At 40.4% G+C, this 20,724-nt stretch overlaps 2 protein-coding genes across 2 annotated transcripts in view; one reads left to right on the top strand and one right to left on the bottom strand.

Moving 5' to 3' along the window:
- The window catches only part of LOC308291829 (uncharacterized protein), a gene marked incomplete at both ends in the record, with an annotated part of 40,204 nt that extends 38,493 nt beyond the window's left edge, over window positions 1–1,711 (top strand). Inside the window, one exon of the mRNA XM_080733961.1 lies at window positions 1,695–1,711. Coding sequence (XP_080590087.1) covers window positions 1,695–1,711 — 17 coding nt within the window. The remainder of the gene's footprint in view (window positions 1–1,694) is intronic.
- Window positions 1,712–10,129: 8,418 nt separating this feature from the next.
- guca1b (guanylate cyclase activator 1B) lies at window positions 10,130–19,511 on the bottom strand (the record flags this gene model as incomplete). Its single annotated transcript, XM_080733960.1, has 4 exons — window positions 10,130–10,308; window positions 11,542–11,656; window positions 13,883–14,032; window positions 19,308–19,511. The coding sequence occupies 4 exons, from the start codon at window positions 19,509–19,511 to the stop codon at window positions 10,130–10,132; spliced, it is 648 nt and encodes a 215-aa protein (XP_080590086.1).
- Window positions 19,512–20,724: the final 1,213 nt, after the last annotated feature.

The raw sequence follows: 20,724 nt of genomic DNA, 5'->3' as shown, positions 1-20,724 counted from the left end.
TTTACACTGGAGGAGTCTAGCATGTAACTCCCCAACCGCTGCTCGTAGAAGGACACGGGAGACCTCATTGAAAGCGTCTCGGCCCGGTCCGCGAGCGAAAAACGGACGAAAAAAGCAAACGCGACCGCGGTTTGCTATACTGCTACAGACCACCAGTTGAGCAACTTACACAGTATAGCTTTAAGATATGATTATTCTGGGGGTCAGTCACATCTAACACTCTCTCCAACTGGGTGGGATTTATGATTTATTACCCCCCTTTTCTCCCCATTTTAGTTGTTTTGCCAATTGTGTGTTGTCACTGATTATTGTATCCTACTGACTCACCTGCCAGTGAGGAGCCCCCACCGGGAGGACGTACTGTTGTATCATACTGACCCACCTGTCAGGTAAAATGTAATGTGGAATCTAGAAATGTGACCGAATATTCGGCGCTGAATATTTTCGGCCGAATAGTGCCAAAAAACGCATATTCGGTTTCGGTTCGGTTTGATTTTACAGCCGAATAATTATTACCGAATAGTACCGAATACCAAATACCGAATATTACCGAATACTACAGAATAATGTATAGGATATTCTATATATTTTTTTTCCTTTTTTTTTAATAACAATAATTACATTGATATTTCTTCATGATGCAATAATTCAACTATATGGAATGTTAATATTTTGAGACATAATGTGTCTTTTATTACAAATGTACTACACAATAGTAAATAAATAATTCTACACAAAAATAAATATGTTATGTGTGCATTCAAAAGTGAGAAATAAATGTTTTATGGAACCATATGGTGATTATTATTTAAGTTAGGTTTTGCCATAATCATGTCTTTTGCCATAATCAGGTAGCTTTACAACAAAGGTACAGCAATGGTGCAAAAAAATTGCAATACAAAATAAATTATATACATGTATTATTCGGCTATTCGGTATTCGGTTTTCGGCAAAATGTTTCCAATATTAGGTATTCGGTTTCGGCCAAGAATTTTGCTTTCGGCACATCCCCAGTGGAATCAATTCGCATCTATTGTAGTTCTTTAATCTGTCACAACTGAATTTAGCTTGAAGGTCTACCGACCGAAACGTTGCTTTCATTAAATTTACCTCTGGAACATGCAGTGTGCGGGTGTGTTTCTCTTTTGAAATTCATTCTGTTCTTTAATGTGTGAAATGAAATAAAATTCATAAATGCATGGCAACAGGAGCAGTTATATCAACATGCAATTAGTTCCTTTGGGCTCAATAAAGTATGTCTGTCTGTTTGTCAATTTATCTGGGAATCTATCTGAATCCCATTTCTAAAGTGAAAATTTAAACATTGGCCAAATTGTCAAATATTAGAGGCTGAAATTGTGATGCGAGGAATTGAGCATGTAGTTCTGCTTTTTTCACAATAGAACTGTGTTATACAAAATGTAAAGACTCAACTCTTAGTGCTCATCAGGGTGGGGGGTCCCCAGTTTAAATTTGATAAATGTGGGGCGATATAGCCATAGGGGAAATCTTGCTCTTTCGAACGACTGTCATTTCGACAAAGGAGCGTCGGTAGGGTTAGCGACTCACCCCACGGAGGTTAGGGTAGGTTTGGGTGTCGAAATGATTACACGTAGTAACAGCGAAACGCTCCCATAGCCATATAGCCTCACATGCAGGTCTGCATGTGAGGATGTGCATGTGTTGGGTTCCAGGCAGTGGCGTCAGTTAAGCAAAAGCTAACGTATGGAAACATGACTGGTGTCTTGCACGAGTGCCTTCGTGCATGTTCAAGACACCAGTCATGTTGCCATACATACTGTACCTTAGCAACAGGCACGATGAATATATTTTAAGAAGTATTTTTTTTCCTCACTGTAGCCAAGGTATGGCAGCTGCCGTACCTTGCCCTACCCAAATGAGTACCTGAGACAAAAAACAGTCTAATAAGTCCATATTTTACATTTTTGAATATAGATTTTATTTTGGTTTTATTTTTTTTACCAGACTGTAAATCACAAACTAGAAGTTTTTATCTGTTAAATTCTTAATGCACTCCCCCCTCACTTTGTTGAATTATATATATATTTTTTAACTTTTTTTTACTCATATAGTTATGAATTGTAAGACATAATACTTATGGAAAGTGGAAAAACGGTATATCTCCAACAGTTTGTGGAACAATAGTATAGGTCCGTACAAGCAATATTCAGCAGTAAAAGGGAGCAGATAACATTAAAACAGACAATTGAACAAAATGAGGGGGGAGTGCATTAACAATTTAACAGATTAAAAATGACTAGTTTGTGGCTTACAGTCTGATAAAATCAAAAAATATCTATTAATATATATATATTATATGGACTTGGACTGTTATTCGTCTCAGGTACTCAACTGACGCCCTCTGGTTCCAGGTGGTTCAGTGGCATGCTGCCTCTTCCCCTTATTCACCACGTGTCGTGTTACAGCCCCGCGTTGGTAGTATGGTGACTCCATACATTGTCATTGTCTACTTTTACTTTGCTCCTGTGACTGTATATTTATTCCAAATATTTTTCTACTTTTACTCGAGACAAAAAGCAACATTCCTAGTCTTTGATCAGAGGTCGTGACCTCGCTGGGACGAGCAGACATTTATTTCCTGTGTAACTGTAACTGTCAACAATGTGTTCTGAAGGCACGTGCGTGGCACACATAGACGCGACCGAGTATTTCCCGGTGGGGGCTTGGGAGTGTGGGGAACACGCACCACTGACTATTGCTGATGATGGAGAGTTTATATTGCTTAGCCTTTATGTATTGAGAATGAGAGGCACTCTTGCCGATTTAGTAAGAGACTCGTCGCCAATTGCAAGATATTTAAAAGTTATTTGGGGCCATGATGATATCCTTTTCTTCCCACAACTAGACTAAGGATTTATTGTTGTATTGTCTGTGTTTGTTTACAACCACAATTATTCACGTGTGGCAAGATCTCGGTTCACTGGTTTTTAGTAGGCTATCCACGATTTTCCTACGCCCCATAGTGCATTGCGCAGACGTTTGCACCGATCTTCCGCCGCCGATTTACAAGCTCACAACGGGTTGCATCTGCGACGCGACGTGAGCTTGTATGTCTGCTGTTAAACCCGGAAGTTTGGTCCTGATAGTCTCCAGTAAACCCCCGGGGAAAATTGTGGATAGTGTAGGCTTAGAAGCCTTTTCAGAAGTTAATTTAATGTTTTCCATTTAATGATTTCCTTTATACTCATCTAATCTTGCGCTAATGCACGCAACTTTTTTTGCCATGTTTTAAGGCCGTGTAGGCTTTTCAGAAGTTAATTTAATGTTTTCCATTTAATGATTTCCTTTATCGTCATCTTCCGCTAATGCACGCAACTGTTTTCGCCAGGTTTTAAGGTCTTATTTTAGTTGTTTCTCATAAGCTCGCAACCCTCCTTGCCCATCAGCCCCCACCTTTGCGCACAGGTTCACCGGGAAATACGCGGTCGCCACATAGACATCAAAGGGGACTTGAGCCCCTGCCCTTTTATCCATCTGTAAAAAGTTCCCTCTCCAGACCATGAATGCAGTTTTTACTTTTGGCAAATGCCCTCTTTCCATACCATACCTGAAGGCAGCAATCAAGAGAATTGCCTCGTCCAAACTCTCCTGAACTTGTATGCAGCATCATATGCTTGAAGAATTGCCTGTTGTCTGTGTAGAAATCCATGCTGTTACTTTAGGAACAGTAGTATTTTCTAGTGCTTTTCAAGGCTCTGAAGCGTGCCTATATCTGTTCTACATCTGGCCTAAATCTTGGACCTAAGTGTCAAAGTTTTTTGTACAGGGTCACATTGACCAAGCTTCACAGGCCGCTTAATGAAACTAGAAATGCAGTTCCTGAAGACACCGTGTGGGCTCGCTGAAAAAGATCTAATATGTGTCTAGTTTTAAGTGCCAAATAATATGTATGGCAGTAATATAAATGGTAAGACAAAATTCATTTCACGTAGGAATTCACAGGGAAACTTTTTTTTTTTTTTTTTTTTTGAAAATCACAAAAAGTATAAAAATTGGGAACGAAAAAAATACATGCAATGATAACTGTTAAGCTGAACAAGTTGACGTTTGAACTACATTTGTAGCTCAAAAACAAAAGACCAGTTTTAGGTGACAGGATAATTAGCACCGCTCACGTCACACTAGGTATGATTAGTATTGTTATTACCGGTATATGGTTAATGGAACCTTACCTTGTTTGCTTGCATTCTACAGTATATGCAGCATATAAAAATGCTGGGTTGAAAATAACCCAATTGGGTTATTTTGGTAACCCAACACATTTCTAAAGTTGGACCGACCCAGCCTTATTGTATACCAGCAGGGTTGCGTTATGGGTGTAACCCTACATGTTAGGGTTGGGATTGTACACCCAAAAATGTATTACACAGGAGGTTTGTTATAAGTAGATCTTAGTGCATTATTTACAATGTACAGGCCAGGGGTGTCCAAACTTTTCTCAAAGGGGCCACATTAGAAAATATCAAAACACCCAAGGGCCGACTATATCTCCTGACAAAATGTATTTTCTGTTGGACCATAACAAAGTCACATGCATCGCAATTACAATATTTTATTCAAAGAAGGACTTCACCACTTTCTACTCAGTCTGGGTCTCGTAGGTAGCTAATAGCTAATAGAAACTGCAGGATTTCTATTCCTGAAAAGTTGCAATGTTAAAGTGGAAGCCATTGTTTTCAAAAACCCGCCCCTAGCTCTCCTATGAGACCCAGACTGAGTAGAAGAAAATTGTGCTATTTTATCATGAACATTAGTGAGGACCTATTATATGAAGATAAGTTGAAAAGTGGTGAAGTCCTCCTTTAACTATAATTATCAATATTTAATATCAGATGTCTTTTGTCAGGTGTGTGCTTTAAAAAAAAAAAAAAAAACAGGCGTGCAAGCCATGGTTAAAAAAATATAACACAATAGCCTTTCTTTGACAAAGTTATTGCGACCGTCAGGGAGCAGTTTACTATGAAAACCTCAACCGGCCGTTCCGTCCGTCACCCGTCACACGTCACACCTTTGTTTGTGTACGGTGTGATGTCATATATCTTCAGTATGACATCACACCACATGTGTACACAAACCTTTGTGTACGTTGCTGTGGCAACAGTCTGTTGTTGCTGGTCTGTTAGTGTACGTTAGCAACCACCTTAGCAACCATGGTTTTACCCTAGCAACCAACTGTTTACCCTAGCAACCAACTGTTTACCATAGCAACCATGTTTTTTTACCCTAGCAACCAACTGGGCATAAAAGGGATTCTGTTGGGGATCTCCATATATGGGTATAAAAGGGATTCTGTTAGGGATATCCATATATGGGCATAAAAGGGATTCTGTTAGGGATCTCCATATATGGGCATAAAAGGGATTCTGTTAGGGATCTCCATATATGGGCATAAAAGGGATTCTGTTAGCTGTTAGTGATCTCCATATATGGGCATAAAAGGGATGCTGTTAGGGATCTCCATATATGGGCATAAAAGGGATTCTGTTAGGGATCTCCATATATGGGCATGGAAGGGATTATGTTAGGGATCTCCATATATGGGCATAAAAGGGATTGTATCCCAGATGATGCCCTGTTAGGAGATCCACACTAACAGAATCCATATATGGTCCTACCGACAGCTGCTATAAGCCAACCCTGGCGATAAGGTCTGAGTCGAAGAAATGCTTCTTTCCTGGCAAGAATTGCCCCTTTATACTGTAGGGCTCGTTTGTGTATATATCTCCATATATGGAGACATAAGGGTGTTTTTAATGAATCTATCATGGTTAAAATGGAGTTTGAAGTTACAATGAGTGTGTGTGGGGAGAGGGCCTGGGCCTGCCGGAGGGCCAGATAACATTTACATCAAATATCTAAATACTGAATGAAGAAAATTAAAAACTGTTCAGGGTGTTCACTGTTCATACAAGCCTGATTAGACCGTACAATGACAAAAAGTTTTTTTGAAAGTGGAATATCCCTTAAGTCTGACCTCACAAGCCCCATATTTGGACACGAACAACATATAACTCCATATGTTAAACAGTTGGTTGCTAGGGTAAAAAACATGGTTGCTATGGTAAACAGCTGGTTGCTAGGGTAAACAGTTGGTTGCTAGGGTAAAAAACATGGTTGCTATGGTAAACAGTTGGTTGCTAAGGTAAAAAAACATGGTTGCTATGTTAAACAGTTGGTTGCTAGGGTAAACAAATGGTTGCTATGGTAAACTCTGAGCACTCCTTGGGTATCACTTACGTTGGCTGTTCCAGAGTTACCTCCCTGCAAGGCTTGTGCTCTATCCAGCTGATTTGCACGCAAACGAGTGGGCGCGCTTCCAGATGATCAACAACAACAAAAAGCAGCAAGAACACAAAGCCATTGACAAGGGCCTGCAGAAAATGCATGACACGCTGCTGCGCCACACTCAGCACCCCTAAAAACCAGTACTTGGGATTTGTTGATGTAAATGTTCACATAGAGTGTAATAATTGGTAAAACAAACTTTTGGCCTATTTGTGGAGATAAGCGACCAACGGTCGCTTATCTCCCGATTAGGGAGTCTTACTGGTTATTATATTATTATTATCTTATAAAATATCCTTGACAGTGCTGGCGGGCCGTTTATAGTAGGCTATGATTTAGGAACAAAGCCGCCGGCTGTATAAAATGTGTCTAAGGGCCGCATTTGGCCCCCGGGGCTCACTTTGGACTCCCCTGATTTAGGCATTTAGCAGTCTCTTAATCCAGAGTGATTTATCGTAGGCTAAGCAAGGACAACACACGGTAATACATCAAACCTAGAAATAGTCATCTAGGATCAGGGTTGGGAAGTAACAGATTACATGTAACAGGATTACGTATTCAGAATACAAAAAAAAAATGGTAACTTGTCAAGTCTCAGGTTACATTTTAAAATTAGTAATGCGGATTACAGTAATGAATCTGAACAATGGGGGTTATATGCTGGATTACATTCTCCCCTTGCCCTCATCAATTTATATCATCAAGTTATAATAACACCAAACAATAAAATTATCAAATTATTTTCTTAATTTCATAGGCTCAATATTCTTGTCTAGTTATCAATGGTAAAACTTGTTTTATTTAATTAAAGAGTTTTGCTAAAAAAGTAATCAAAAAATAACCGAAAGTAACTAGTAGTTACTTTTTAAATTGTGGTAATCAGATTGCGTTACTGACTACAATATTTTACCAAGTAACGTGTAACTGTAGGCGATTACTTTTCATAAGTAACCTGCACAACCCTGTCTAGGATCATATCTCATATAGGTAAAGCATATCATATCTATTTCATATAGGTAAATCAATTAGTGTACGACCGATATATCGGCCGCCGATTATCGGTACCGATATGCCCAGATAAGGCCATATCGGCGATATGGCCTTATTTGGGCATATCGGTTTATATCGGTATCGGTGAAATTTCCCGCTAATATAATAAAAATTAAGCCTAGTGCATTGAACAGTGTATGAGGGCTCTGAATGATATAATGACCAGCATTGTCCAGCAGAGCGCGCCCTGCCACATATAAGCAATGAGCCTTCAACCTTTCAGTCCATCAGCCGTCTCGACATGACTCTTTTTAGAGACGTGTAATCGATTCAAAGATGCGCTGCAGCCCTGCATGATTATGCACCCCCCCCCCCCCTAAAAAAGCCCCCCCCCCCCCTAAAAAAAGTCATATCGGTCGGACACTAAAATCAATATAAGTATATAGTATAGTTTATAAGGCAAAATGGACATGTTTCATAGAACGTATTGTTGCCAAAGTAATTCTGCAAGACGTTGTGTCTTCAGACTGTATAAAGTACCGTCTTCTTCAAGGGAAGAAGGAAAAAAAACAATGAGTTATTTGAATAAACATTTATTCAGATGTATGTTTGACAGTGATCAGATATGAAGATTATAAGAAATAAAAGTGTGAAGAACAGAAAGAAAAGACACATTACAGTATAGGTAGGTACTGTAGGTAGGTAAGTATGAACACATTATGCATATACAGTAGGTATGTATGAATGTGGGTAAATGGATAAAGAGGTATGCAATGTAAATAAATAAATATGAATGACAAAAATATAGTGGCACGGTTTTGTTGTGCACACAGCCTGACTAGGGTTTTATAGGATCCCATCTCCAGGAGAGCGTAGTTTAGACCATGGGCCTCTTAAGTAGTCCACTTGCCAGAATGTGAACCCTGGCATATTGAGTACACCAATGTTTTATGTTAGAAATGTTGAGTGTGGGTCCCCATCATGTAGAAACTGCCGGATGCTAACTTGCATATGTTAAGCAATTTTCATAATTAGCTGTATTTAGCATAATCACCTATAATGGAAAATATGTCAAAAACTGATTGGCCGATTTGAACAATATTGGAGTAGTTTTGGGGCTTATTGGATGCTGAATCCATTTCTGACATTTTCTAAATTCAAAATGGCCGTTTTAAACCGGAAATGGCCATATACCAACTTAAATTGGGATGATTTTGATACTTTTTTGTTAATTTTCCAAATGATGAAGTGACTATTTTTGATAGGCTATTGTGGAAGTCATTGTTCTAATAATTGTGGATTGTCTATATTTTGCTTTTGAATCGCAGATAATGTATAAGCATATAAATAACCACATTTATAATTTAATTCATAATCAAAATCAACAAAAAAGTATCACAATCATCCCAATTTAAGTTGGTATATGGCCATTTCCGGTTTAAAACGGACGTTTTGAATTTAGAAAATGTCAGAAATGGATTCAGCATCCTCAATAACCCCCAAAACCACTCCAATATTGTTCAAATCGTCCTATCAGTTTTTTGACATATTTTCCATTATTATAGGTGATTATGCTAATTAAAGCAAATTATGCAAATTATGAAAATTGCTCAACATATGCAAGTTAGCATCCGGCAGGTTCTAAATGCTGGGGACCATTACTACACATTTCTAACATAAAACATTGGCGTACTCAACATGTCCGGGTTCACAATGAGGCTCTATGGGCTGGCAAGTAGACTAAAGTCTGACATCATTTTGTAGGCGGTAGAATTATACTTTAGTCGTTATTTTTGTCTCAGATCTGTTGAAATAGCGAGGGACACAGCACTGCCCATATTGACAATAAATCTGCTTGGGGGTCTGACTAAAATGATGTCACAGCTTAAGAAGCCCATATACTGTTTGGTCCGAAGGGGCAGTCAGTTGAGTGTGTCCGATATGCCGTGGGTTTTATTAGTTGTTGTTGGTTGTCAGGGCGATATCACAACCAATCGATGGACGGACTTGGCTGACCACGTCCGCAGCATGTTGCGTGGCACGCTTTTGTCAAACGTCAGAATATGACTCCCAGGCAGTGAGACTGTGTTGCAACACGCAAAGCCTGACTCGGGTTTTAGGATCCCATCTCCAGGAGAGAGTCATTTAGCACTCGGGTGACTGAAAAAAATCACTTCCACTCTGACTGCATTTATCAGTCAACTTGACAGGTAAATTCTCTCCCTTTTTGCCCAGGAAAGCAACACTTCCAACCCTGCTGCCAGCAGGGGTTCTATTGTCTGTTGTTCTATTGACAATAGAACCGCCGCTGGCAGCAGGGGAGGAGGTGTTGCTCTCCTGGGCAAAACATTTAGAGAATTTACCTGTCAATTTGACTGATGAATGCAGTCAGAGTGGTATAATCGTATATAATTTCATACTAAACGTTTCAGAAGGGGGGGGGGGGGGGGAAACGAGAACATATGTCTTGAGTATTTAGGAAAAGTCATGGAAGGGGAAATTTCTGAGACCTTCACGGGGAGAGTTATTGCACTTTCCGATCTCAAAATCAGCCAAAATGACCGGTTAGTCACCCGTGTGTTAAACCATACGGCCCAAAGTTTTATTTGTTGCTGTTGGTTGTCAGGGACGGACTTGGCCTGCCACGTCCGCAGGAGGTTGCGGCGGCAATTGACCAAACAATAAATGAAAGAATCCTGTTTTTTTAGAAGTGGAGAAGCTCCCCTCCACCCCTGGACAGGACGACGGGCTGATTTCACAATAAAGGTGTTTTCGTAGGACATTTCACAGTAAAGGTCGCCGCAGCTGCATGTTAAGACACTTCCGCCTTGGCTTCTTGTTTGTCCTGGCCCTGTGATGTCACAGCGTCCGTGGTTTTGCTGTGGCGACGGCCCTGGATCCAGTCGGCCGGGTTGACGTCCAGCTTCAACATCTTCATCACCCACTGGTCACTTTTGGCTCCGGCAATGAACTCCTCCAGAGACAGCTCCCCTACAGGTCAAATCAAATCAAGCAAAAAAATAAATTAAAAAAAGAAAATCAAAGTGAACCGGAAACAAAATATACATGGCTTACACATGAAAACAATATTAAAGGAGCTATAGTCAACTTTTTCTTGAAAAAACTACGCTAAAATAGAAATAATGTTTCGAGAATATTTTATAAAAAAGATTAAGCTTCATATATGTGTGTTTCTATTCAAAACTGATTTTGGCCATTGTCAGGTTGACTTTGTTTCGTTGCTTTTTGTGGTCATTTTTGAATAGAAACACATATATGAAGCTTAATCTTTTTTTATAAAATATTTTCGAAACATTTTTATTTTAGTGTCCATTTTTTCAAAAAAAAGTTGACTATAGCTCCTTTAGAAGCCAGGAAGAAAAAATGGGTCTTTGATAAAGATTTAAAAACACCCAGGGACTGCGGAACGAATGTGAAAGGGCATTTTGAAAATCGCTAAAAGAAAGGGTAGTCATGAAATAGTATCAGATAATGTAATATTATGTTTTCTCATAGGATCAAAGTTTTTATGGTCACGATTCACTGCAATCCTGGATGGCTTGGTTCTAGGCTTAACATAATTGTTATATTGTTAAATATTTTTGTAAAAGTTTATGGGGAAAATGTATGGGCGATTTTTTGTATCACCAGTAAACCACTTCCGCTGCGATGCTCTATCAAGAGCAGCTGGTCAGCTGACCTCAAAGGTCTGGCTGGTATATATAAGTTGGCCTCCAGTTACCGTACTCTGCAATTTACACACTAGAAGACAAGTCAGAATCTCAAAGCAACACCTGTGTCATATTCATTTATTGTAACACCAGTATACAAATATATCATATATTAAATATGTGTTTAATATAACACCTGTATTCATTCACACCATGTTTTCACAGATCTATAAACACTCACCATCATTTTTCACAGATCTACAAACACCATCACCGTCTGTTTTCTCAGATTTGCAAACACTCCCCATCTGTTTTCACAGATCTACAAACACTCGCCATCTGTTTCCACAGATCTCCAAACACTCCCCATCTGTTTCCACAGATCTCCAAACACTCCCCATCTGTTTTCACAGATCTCCAAACACTCGCCATCTGTTTCCACAGATCTCCAAACACTCGCCATCTGTTTCCACAGATCTCCAAACACTCCCCATCTGTTTTCACAGATCTCCAAACACTTGCCATCTGTTTCCACAGATCTCCAAGCACTCACCATCTCCGTTCTCATCCACGATCTCAAAGATGCGTTCCACCACCTGGTCTGGAGTCATCCTCCTGGAGTCTTCATCCAGCTCCCCGTGACACGCGATCTTTAACCTGTAGATACTCTATGAAATATATAATAACAATTATATGACACGGTATCTTTAATCTGTAGATACTCTATGAAATATATAATAATAATAACATGACACGGTATCTTTAATCTGTAGATACTCTATTAAATATATAATAACAATAATATGACATGGTATCTTTAATCTGTAGATACTCTATGAAATATATAATAACAATAATATGACACGGTATCTTTAATCTGTAGATACTCTATGAAATATATGATAACAATAATATGACACGGTATCTTTAACCTGTAGATACTCTATGAAATATATAATAACAATAATATGACACAGTATCAGTAGATACTCTATTAAATATATAATAACAATAATATGACACAGTATCTTTAATCTGTGGATAGACTATTAGTCAACTTTTTCTTGAAAAACGGACGCTAAAATAAAAATAATGTTTCGAAAATATTTTATAAAAAAGATATATGTGTATGTGTTTCTATTACAAAATGACCACAAAAAGCGTAAAATAATGATAAAATAATCATTTTGGCCGTTGTCAGTCTGACTTTGTTTATATCCCTTATCAAGAATAGAAGAGAGATGTAAACAAAGTCAGTCTGACAACGGCCAAAATGATTATTTTATCATTATTTTACGCTTTTTGTGGTCATTTCTTAATAGAAACACATATATGAAGTTTAATCTTTTTTATAAAATATTTTCAAAACATTATTTTATTTTAGCGTCTGTTTTTACAAGAAAAAGTTGACTATAGCTCCTTTAATATAAACATTATGATTATTATTATGAATATGACAGGCGATCTTTAACCTTTAGCATTTTTGTGATTTCAGCTTTCAGCTCTGTGATGCAGCTTTCCTCATTAACGCTACTCCGTAATCTCGAGCGAAATAAGCGGATGCTATGTTAGAATAGTGATGCTAGGGTTGAAGAAGTTCATGCTAGGATACGCATAGTCCAGGGGTTTCAGGCAGTATGTTGATGGAATCGTGCACTTTATGATAGAAGCATGACATTTGGCACACAGTTAGAACATGCCATATTATGGAAACATTTTGGCTATAAGGACATCGCAGATTTGTCTTGGGAAACTTGTGGGAGCCAATCAAAGTTGGGCTTTCATAGACTTGGGAAAATCGCGCTCTTTTGAACGACCATCATTTCCACCGGAGGGTTAGCGACTCACTCCACGGAGGTTAGGGTTAGAGTCGGGTGCCGAAAAGATGACATGTAGTAACAGCGACACGCTCCCATAGACTTTACTATACAGTAAAATTATACAAAAGATAAATACCGGTATGCTTTAAGTAGCATGTGAGGGGTCAAACTAGGGGTTTTTCATGATTCTGAATCCAATGCAAGCATTTGTTTTCCACCAAAAAACATTCCTTGGGCTAAAAACGGACCCCATAAAACTATAGTTTAGTGATGAGTCGTCATTTTTCATAGTTTTGTGGGGGCTGTGTTTCGGAAAGGAATGCTTGCATTGGATTCAGAATTAAAAAAAAAACTAGTTTGACCCCTCACATGCTACTTAAAGCATTTTTTGTATTATTTTATTTTATTGTATATTAAATTCTATGAGAGCCCAACTTTGATTGGCTCCTACAAGTTTCCCAAGACAAATCTGCGATGTCCCTATAACAAAAAATGTTCCATATGGCATGTTCTGTGCGCCAAATTTCATGCTTCTATCATAAAGTGCACGAAACACTCAGACTAGGATGCTAGGGCAGGGTTCCAATAGGCGGCACGGGCCATTTATGGTCCGCGGGGGGCTACTGTCTGACCCACACCATAATAATGGTGGTATAAGAGCAGCAACAACACTAGTAGGCCTGTATCGTCGTTGTCGGCTGGAAATCTCGTATCTCCAAATTTGTAAGTTCTTTCGCAAATCATACAAGGCCGTCGCACAAAAGTAGTGAAAACAGCAGATCTACAAGCACACAACGCCTCGCACCGCGAGGCGTTGTGTGCTTGTAGATCGGCTGTTTTCACTAGTTTAAATAATTTAAAAAAATATAAATTCAAAACGAACGGTTTTGGACCTACAAGATTTTCACCCGACAACAACAATATCTGAACTGTCGCTGGAGTAGCGGGAACGCCGCCGTCGCCCCCTGCAATGTTGTGGCCCTCGGCTTGGTACCCTAGACATAATTCGGCCCTTGGGGAAAACTAATTGGGGAACCCTGTGCTAGGGTTTTCAGGAGGTCGGTGAACCCTCACCTCCACGATCTCCAGCAGTTCGTCTCGGTCGATGCAGCCGCTGCCGTCCTTGTCGTACATCTTGAAGGTCCATTTCAGCTTGTGTTCCAGTTTCCCTCGAAGCACCAGGTTCAAGGCTGCCACGTACTCCAGGAAGTCGATGGTGTTGTCCTGTAAGAGGCATTTCATTACTAATTACTAGGACAACTTTTGTTTTTTACAACAAGGGTTCACATTTTAGATTGTAATTAGAGAAAAGAAAAAGTGAGTGTTAAAATGTTTTCATTTGCTTCTTTCTATTGTTTTATCGCGTTTACCCTGCTAAAATCTGGGGCATGCGTACGCATGGGGGCATGTGTACAAGTGGCTAAATATGTCTTTTTAGACACAACAAGCCAGCAGTTTCTTTATTGCTATTTACAGTAACACTTCTAGCCCCCGGCCATAAGTCACATCCAACCATGAAAGGTTGCGTTGTATCTTGAGAATGGGCTTATTCTGTGTAAAATGACATATTTAGCCACTTGTACGCATGCCCCCAAACACTGAAATAAGAATCTCTAAAACAATAGAAAGAAGTAAATGAAATAATTTTAACACTCATCTTTTATATTCTTTAATTACAATCTAAAATATGAAACCTTGTTGTAAAAAACTAAAGTTGTCCTCTCTCTCGCTGCATCTATAGTGTTGTCCTGAGTGGAAGAGAGCTTGTAGATCTGCAATTTCTTTCTTTTCTTTTTTTTCTTTTTTTACATTTGTGCATTGCATGCAAGTCTTTGAATGTTTTTTTGACCTGATTCTAAAATGTCTTCTAAAAACAAACGCATGTTTCTATGGGAGTGGTTCGAGACCCCATCTCGAAATGTTATGTGTCAGGGACCCCCCAGAAGAAAATATTTGAGTTACAAAATGTTTGCTTTAAACAAGATATATTCAAAGATTTGCTAAAAATGTCAAGATGTTTCAAAAATAGCAGATCTACCTGCTCGCAGCGTAGCACCACGCTATGAGCTTGTCTGTCTCCTCTTCTCTTACACCAACTAAATCCTCTTTCACAACATCCATAAAACTCCTCTTTGGTCTTCCTCTAAGTTCCAACCACAGCATCCTTCTACCACTATCCCTCCTCTGTACATGTCCAAACCATCTCACTGTCCCTCCTCTGTACATGTCCAAACCATCTCACTGTCCCTCCTCTGTACATGTCCAAACCATCTCACTGTCCCTCCTCTGTACATGTCCAAACCATCTCACTGTCCCTCCTCTGTACATGTCCAAACATGTCCAAACCATCTCACTATCCCTCCTCTGTACATGTCCAAACATGTCCAAACCATCTCACTATCCCTCCTCTGTACATGTCCAAAGCATCTCTCTATCCCTCCTCTGTACATGTCCAAACCATCTCACTATCCCTCCTCTGTACATGTCCAAAGCATCTCTCTATCCCTCCTCTGTACATGTCCAAACCATCTCACTGTCCCTCCTCTGTACACGTCCAAACCATCTCACTGTCTCTCCTCTGTACACGTCCAAACCATCTCACTGTCCCTCCTCTGTACACGTCCAAACCATCTCACTGTCCCTCCTCTGTACACATCCAAACCATCTCACTGTCCCTTCTCTGTACATGTCCAAACCATCTCACTATCCCTCCTCTGTACACGTCCAAACCATCTCACTGTCCCCCTTCTGTACATGTCCAAACCATCTCACTGTCCCTCCTCTGTACATGTCTAAACCATCTCACTGTCCCTCCTCTGTACATGTCCAAACCATCTCACTGTCCCTCCTCTGTACATGTCCAAACCATCTCACTATCCCTCCTCTGTACATGTCCAAACCATCTCACTGTCCCTCCTCTGTACATGTCCAAACCATCTCACTGTCCCTCCTCTGTACACGTCCAAACCATCTCACTGTCCCCCTTCTGTACATGTCCAAACCATCTCACTGTCCCTCCTCTGTACATGTCCAAACCATCTCACTGTCCCTCCTCTGTACATGTCCAAACATGTCCAAACCATCTCACTATCCCTCCTCTGTACATGTCCAAACATGTCCAAACCATCTCACTATCCCTCCTCTGTACATGTCCAAAGCATCTCTCTATCCCTCCTCTGTACATGTCCAAACCATCTCACTGTCCCTCCTCTGTACATGTCCAAACATGTCCAAACCATCTCACTATCCCTCCTCTGTACATGTCCAAACATGTCCAAACCATCTCACTATCCCTCCTCTGTACATGTCCAAAGCATCTCTCTATCCCTCCTCTGTACATGTCCAAACCATCTCACTATCCCTCCTCTGTACATGTCCAAAGCATCTCTCTATCCATCCTCTGTACATGTCCAAAACCATCTCACTGTCCCTCCTCTGTACACGTCCAAACCATCTCACTGTCTCTCCTCTGTACACGTCCAAACCATCTCACTGTCCCTCCTCTGTACACGTCCAAACCATCTCACTGTCCCTCCTCTGTACATGTCCAAACCATCTCACTGTCCCTTCTCTGTACATGTCCAAACCATCTCACTGTCCCTCCTCTATACATGTCCAAACCATCTCACTGTCCCTCCTCTGTACATGTCCAAACCATCTCACTGTCCCTCCTCTGTACACGTCCAAACCATCTCACTGTCTCTCCTCTGTACACGTCCAAACCATCTCACTGTCCCTCCTCTGTACACGTCCAAACCATCTCACTGTCCCTCCTCTGTACACATCCAAACCATCTCACTGTCCCTTCTCTATACATGTCCAAACCATCTCACTGTCCCTCCTCTGTACAGTATGTCCAAACCATCTCACTGTCCCTCCTCTGTACATGTCCAAACCATCTCACTGTCCCTCCTCTGTACATGTCTAAACCATCTCTCTATCCCTCCTCTGTACATGTCCAAACCATCTCACTATCCCTCCTCTGTACACGTCCAAACCATCTCACTGTCCCTCCTCTGTACACGTCCAAACCATCTCACTGTCCCTCCTCTGTACATGTCCAAACCATCTCACTGTCCCTCCTCTGTACATGTCCAAACCATCTCACTGTCCCTCCTCTGTACATGTCCAAACCATCTCACTGTCCCTCCTCTGTACATGTCCAAACCATCTTACTGTCTGTCCTCTGTACATGTCCAAACCATCTCACTGTCCGTCCTCTGTACATGTCCAAACCATCTCACTGTCCCTCCTCTGTACATGTCTAAACCATCTCAGTCTGGCCTCTCTGGCTTTATCTCTAAGACATCCGACATGCACTGTCCTCTAATGCACTTGTTCCTGATCCTATCCATCCTTGTTACTCCCAGAAAGAACCTCAACTCTGCTACCTCCAGCGCTGCTTCCCTTATTTTCCTCATTGCGACTGTCTCTAAAAACCATACAACATACTGTATAGCTGTCTGTCTCTATACCATACAACATAAGATTGACCTGCTTGCACTGGTTAATCTTATAATAATGCTTACTATACAGTAAATGCATGTTCATAAGACATGAATCCTCACTTACTATAAATCAATGTTAATAACACATAAATCCACACTATTGGCCTAACCGATTTAGAGGTGATTTTAAAAATACATTCTAAATCCTAACCCTAGTTTTCTGTTACTTTCATGGGTTAAAAGTAGCAAAAGTAGCAGATATACAAGCTGTAGACATGCTATGTCATACTATTATTGATGCTTTATGTGTGACAATGATCAAGTAGGACGTTAATTTACAAAAAAAAACACAAAAAGACAGACTATCTCTGCTGTCGGGCCGAAACTCCTCCTAACTCCAAAATGTAATTTTTTTGGACAATGAGCTCAAGGAGCTAGGAGGTTTTGACCGAAGGGCTTGTTACTACTTTTCATTGGTTCAATTCAAAGAGGTTTTGGCCAGACAGTGACGATATGTAAATCAGAGCATCAATCTAAAACGACACAAATGCACACATGCGGGCCGCAATATTTAAGGTTAATATTGGAATAGTGATATAAGGTTGATTTCAGCTGTACATTGCAAACACAACTTAAATTCAGTCTATATTAGTACCATAATGACTGGTGCTAGTATATTGTATGACCAATATATTTGTATTTAAGTTCATAATGTTAACATAAGAAAATATAAATGCACTTGAAATTAAATACAAGATTTACTTTTCTGGATTCCAATTTAAAAAATGCTTAAAATAATGAAGGGTTCCAATTCAAAACTAATACTGTTCCTACGAAACAGTGTGGGCTCGCTTGTGACTATATTCACCAACATGCTAACTGTCATGTGAAGCTCAACCAATACTCCAGCTAACACCACTCCCAGATTTTCCACACCTCAATTGCACCTCATTGGCTAAGGGCCCTGCCTTTGTACTGTCTGCGGCGGAACTCACTATATAAATAATGAAGATAACATAGTGTTCTCACCTTTCAGGCGAGCCCACAAACCTCATTGGCTAAGGGCCCTGCCTTTGTACTGTCTGCGACGGAACTCACTATATAAATAATGAAGATAACATAGTGTTCTCACCTTTCAGGCGAGCCCACAAACCTCATTGGCTAAGGGCCCTGCCTTTGTACTGTCTGCGACGGAACTTACGCGACGGAACTCACTGTACAAATAAGGAAGATAACATAGTGTTCTCGCCTTTCAGGCGATCCCACAAATAGAAAGAAATAGCAGATCTACAAGCTCAAAACTGTATATGCATTGTGGCCCTCTGGAGTGAGTGTGAAAATACAGTGGCTTTCTCCATCATCAAAGTTGCCCACCCCTGCTGGCTTTCCATGTCTAAATGGCATGTGTTGATACAACAACAATCACTATAATAATACAATAAAACAACTCACTCTATGAAGCTTCAGCACAAGTTCAATAAAAACAAATCTAAGCCGCATTGTTACTCTCATCTCAAAGTGTGTGCACTTCTAGCCAAACTACAGTCAGCCAATCAGGCGATTGGACTCCGCCTTAAAATATCTCCACACTAAACCTTGTCATTCTCTTTTTCAGCATGCAACAAGCTCCCACCTCCATCCCCAACTCCACCTAGTCTCAATTGTTCAGAGTAAAGGAGGTTCATCTGCACAGCCACCATTAGCGTCTAGACTCCATGGGGGGTTCTCCCTATTAATCCCTCCCTATTAATAGCTAATCTTAGACATTTAATTTTGAAAGCTAATCTTATACATTTATTGTTAAGGTTCTATGCTTCTAAATGCTTATGGAGTCTAATCGCCAAATCTGTTATGCTAATCTATGTTTTTTTATAATTAAACATTTGCTTGCTCAAATCGGTGTGATCTCTTCTTTATTGAAAGGTGTTCAATCCATCACTCACTCTATGAATTAATTTTGATACAACAACAATCCATAACTCACTCTATGAATTCATGTTGATAAAAACAACAATCACTATATAATAGTAGCCTACAATAAAACAACTCACTCCGTTCTTGTCGAAGGCCTCGAACATGTGTTCGATGTAGTCGGCGCCCTCCTTGTTGTTGGAGACTCCGAAGAAGCTCCTGAACTCGTGTCTGAAGAGCGTCCCGCTGGGACACTCCACCACGAACTTCTTGTACCACTCCTGGAGCTCCGCCACGTCGATCTCCTTCTCCGGGTCGAAGTCCGCCGTGAGGCGAGCACCCATCACAGCCTCCCCAAAACAACCAAAAGACCCGTCAAAACTTTAACCTGAGGGTTTGTCTCTCACATTGAAACTCTTTGGATTCTGTCTCGCTGTGTAACATGGATGAGCTTGTGTTCGGGTTTAATGTGAGAAGTAAAAGCGAGATGATGTTATGGTTGTGGTTCCTTGGCGTTGCAGTTTGTTCCACTGAGGGAGAGGACGGGACAAGCAGCATTATGGAGCTTAATGAGGATTAGAGAGTTATCATAGCTGTCAACATCTATTAGTGGACAGAGAGATCATAGAGGATCAGTCTGCTTCCCATTGTGCCCTGTCTGTTTACAGTAGACAATGTACCATAAACAACGTACAGTAAACAATGTTTACAAGGCACTGCACAACCTGTACCGGCAAGGCAGACAACTTACTGCTGCCAGGGGCCCTTAGGGCAGGGGTTTTCAAAGAGGGTGACGGGGCACCCTGGGGTGCCACAGCAGCAGTCCAGGGGTGCCGTGAGATAATTTGATCATATTTAACACTCAAAAATACATATATTTTGGGGCGCCCACTGGCCTGGTGGTCAAGGCGCATACCACATACTAGGCTATGATGCCTGCTGGTGTCGCCGGTTCGATTCCCGATCCGGAGGACCTTTGCCACATGTCTCTCCCCATTTCCTGTCAGTCTACTATCCTATCAAATAAAGGCATAAAAGGCCCCAAAACAAATCTTTAATACAAACAAAAAAACATATATTTAGTATCATTTTAACCAAATTGGCTATTATCTCAACGTTTTCCTCGCAACTTCATTTCGGGGAGAATAATGGCAAAATTGCCCTTATGTTCCCCTTATATGGAGGTGAATTAATTTGAATGTACAACACAATTCTGATTTACTCAATTAAACACAACTTCATTCAGATGTTGTCATCATCCTATAATAATTAATAACAAAAATAAATACTTTTTTTTTAAACATTGCTATCACACTTTTATGCTAAAGGCTGGGAGTGAAAATTATGAATATAATGTAGGGGTGCCTCGGAGAAAAATAATATTTCTAGAGGGGTGCCCTCATGGGTGCCCTGAGTCAAAAGGTTTGGGAGCCCCTGCCCTATAGGGCCATGTTGCACCACCCAGCTTACTGCTGTATAGGAGTGTGTGTGTGTGTGTGTGGTGTGCGTGCGTGCGTGCGTGCGTGCGTGCGTGCGTGCGTGTGCGTGTGTCATCGT

Source organism: Nannobrachium achirus (genome assembly GCF_963921795.1).
Source record: "Nannobrachium achirus genome assembly, chromosome: 9".
NCBI classification, from domain to species: Eukaryota; Metazoa; Chordata; class Actinopteri; order Myctophiformes; family Myctophidae; genus Nannobrachium; species Nannobrachium achirus.
Note: the sequence above shows the minus strand (reverse complement) of the source record. Positions and strands in the feature narration are given on the sequence as shown.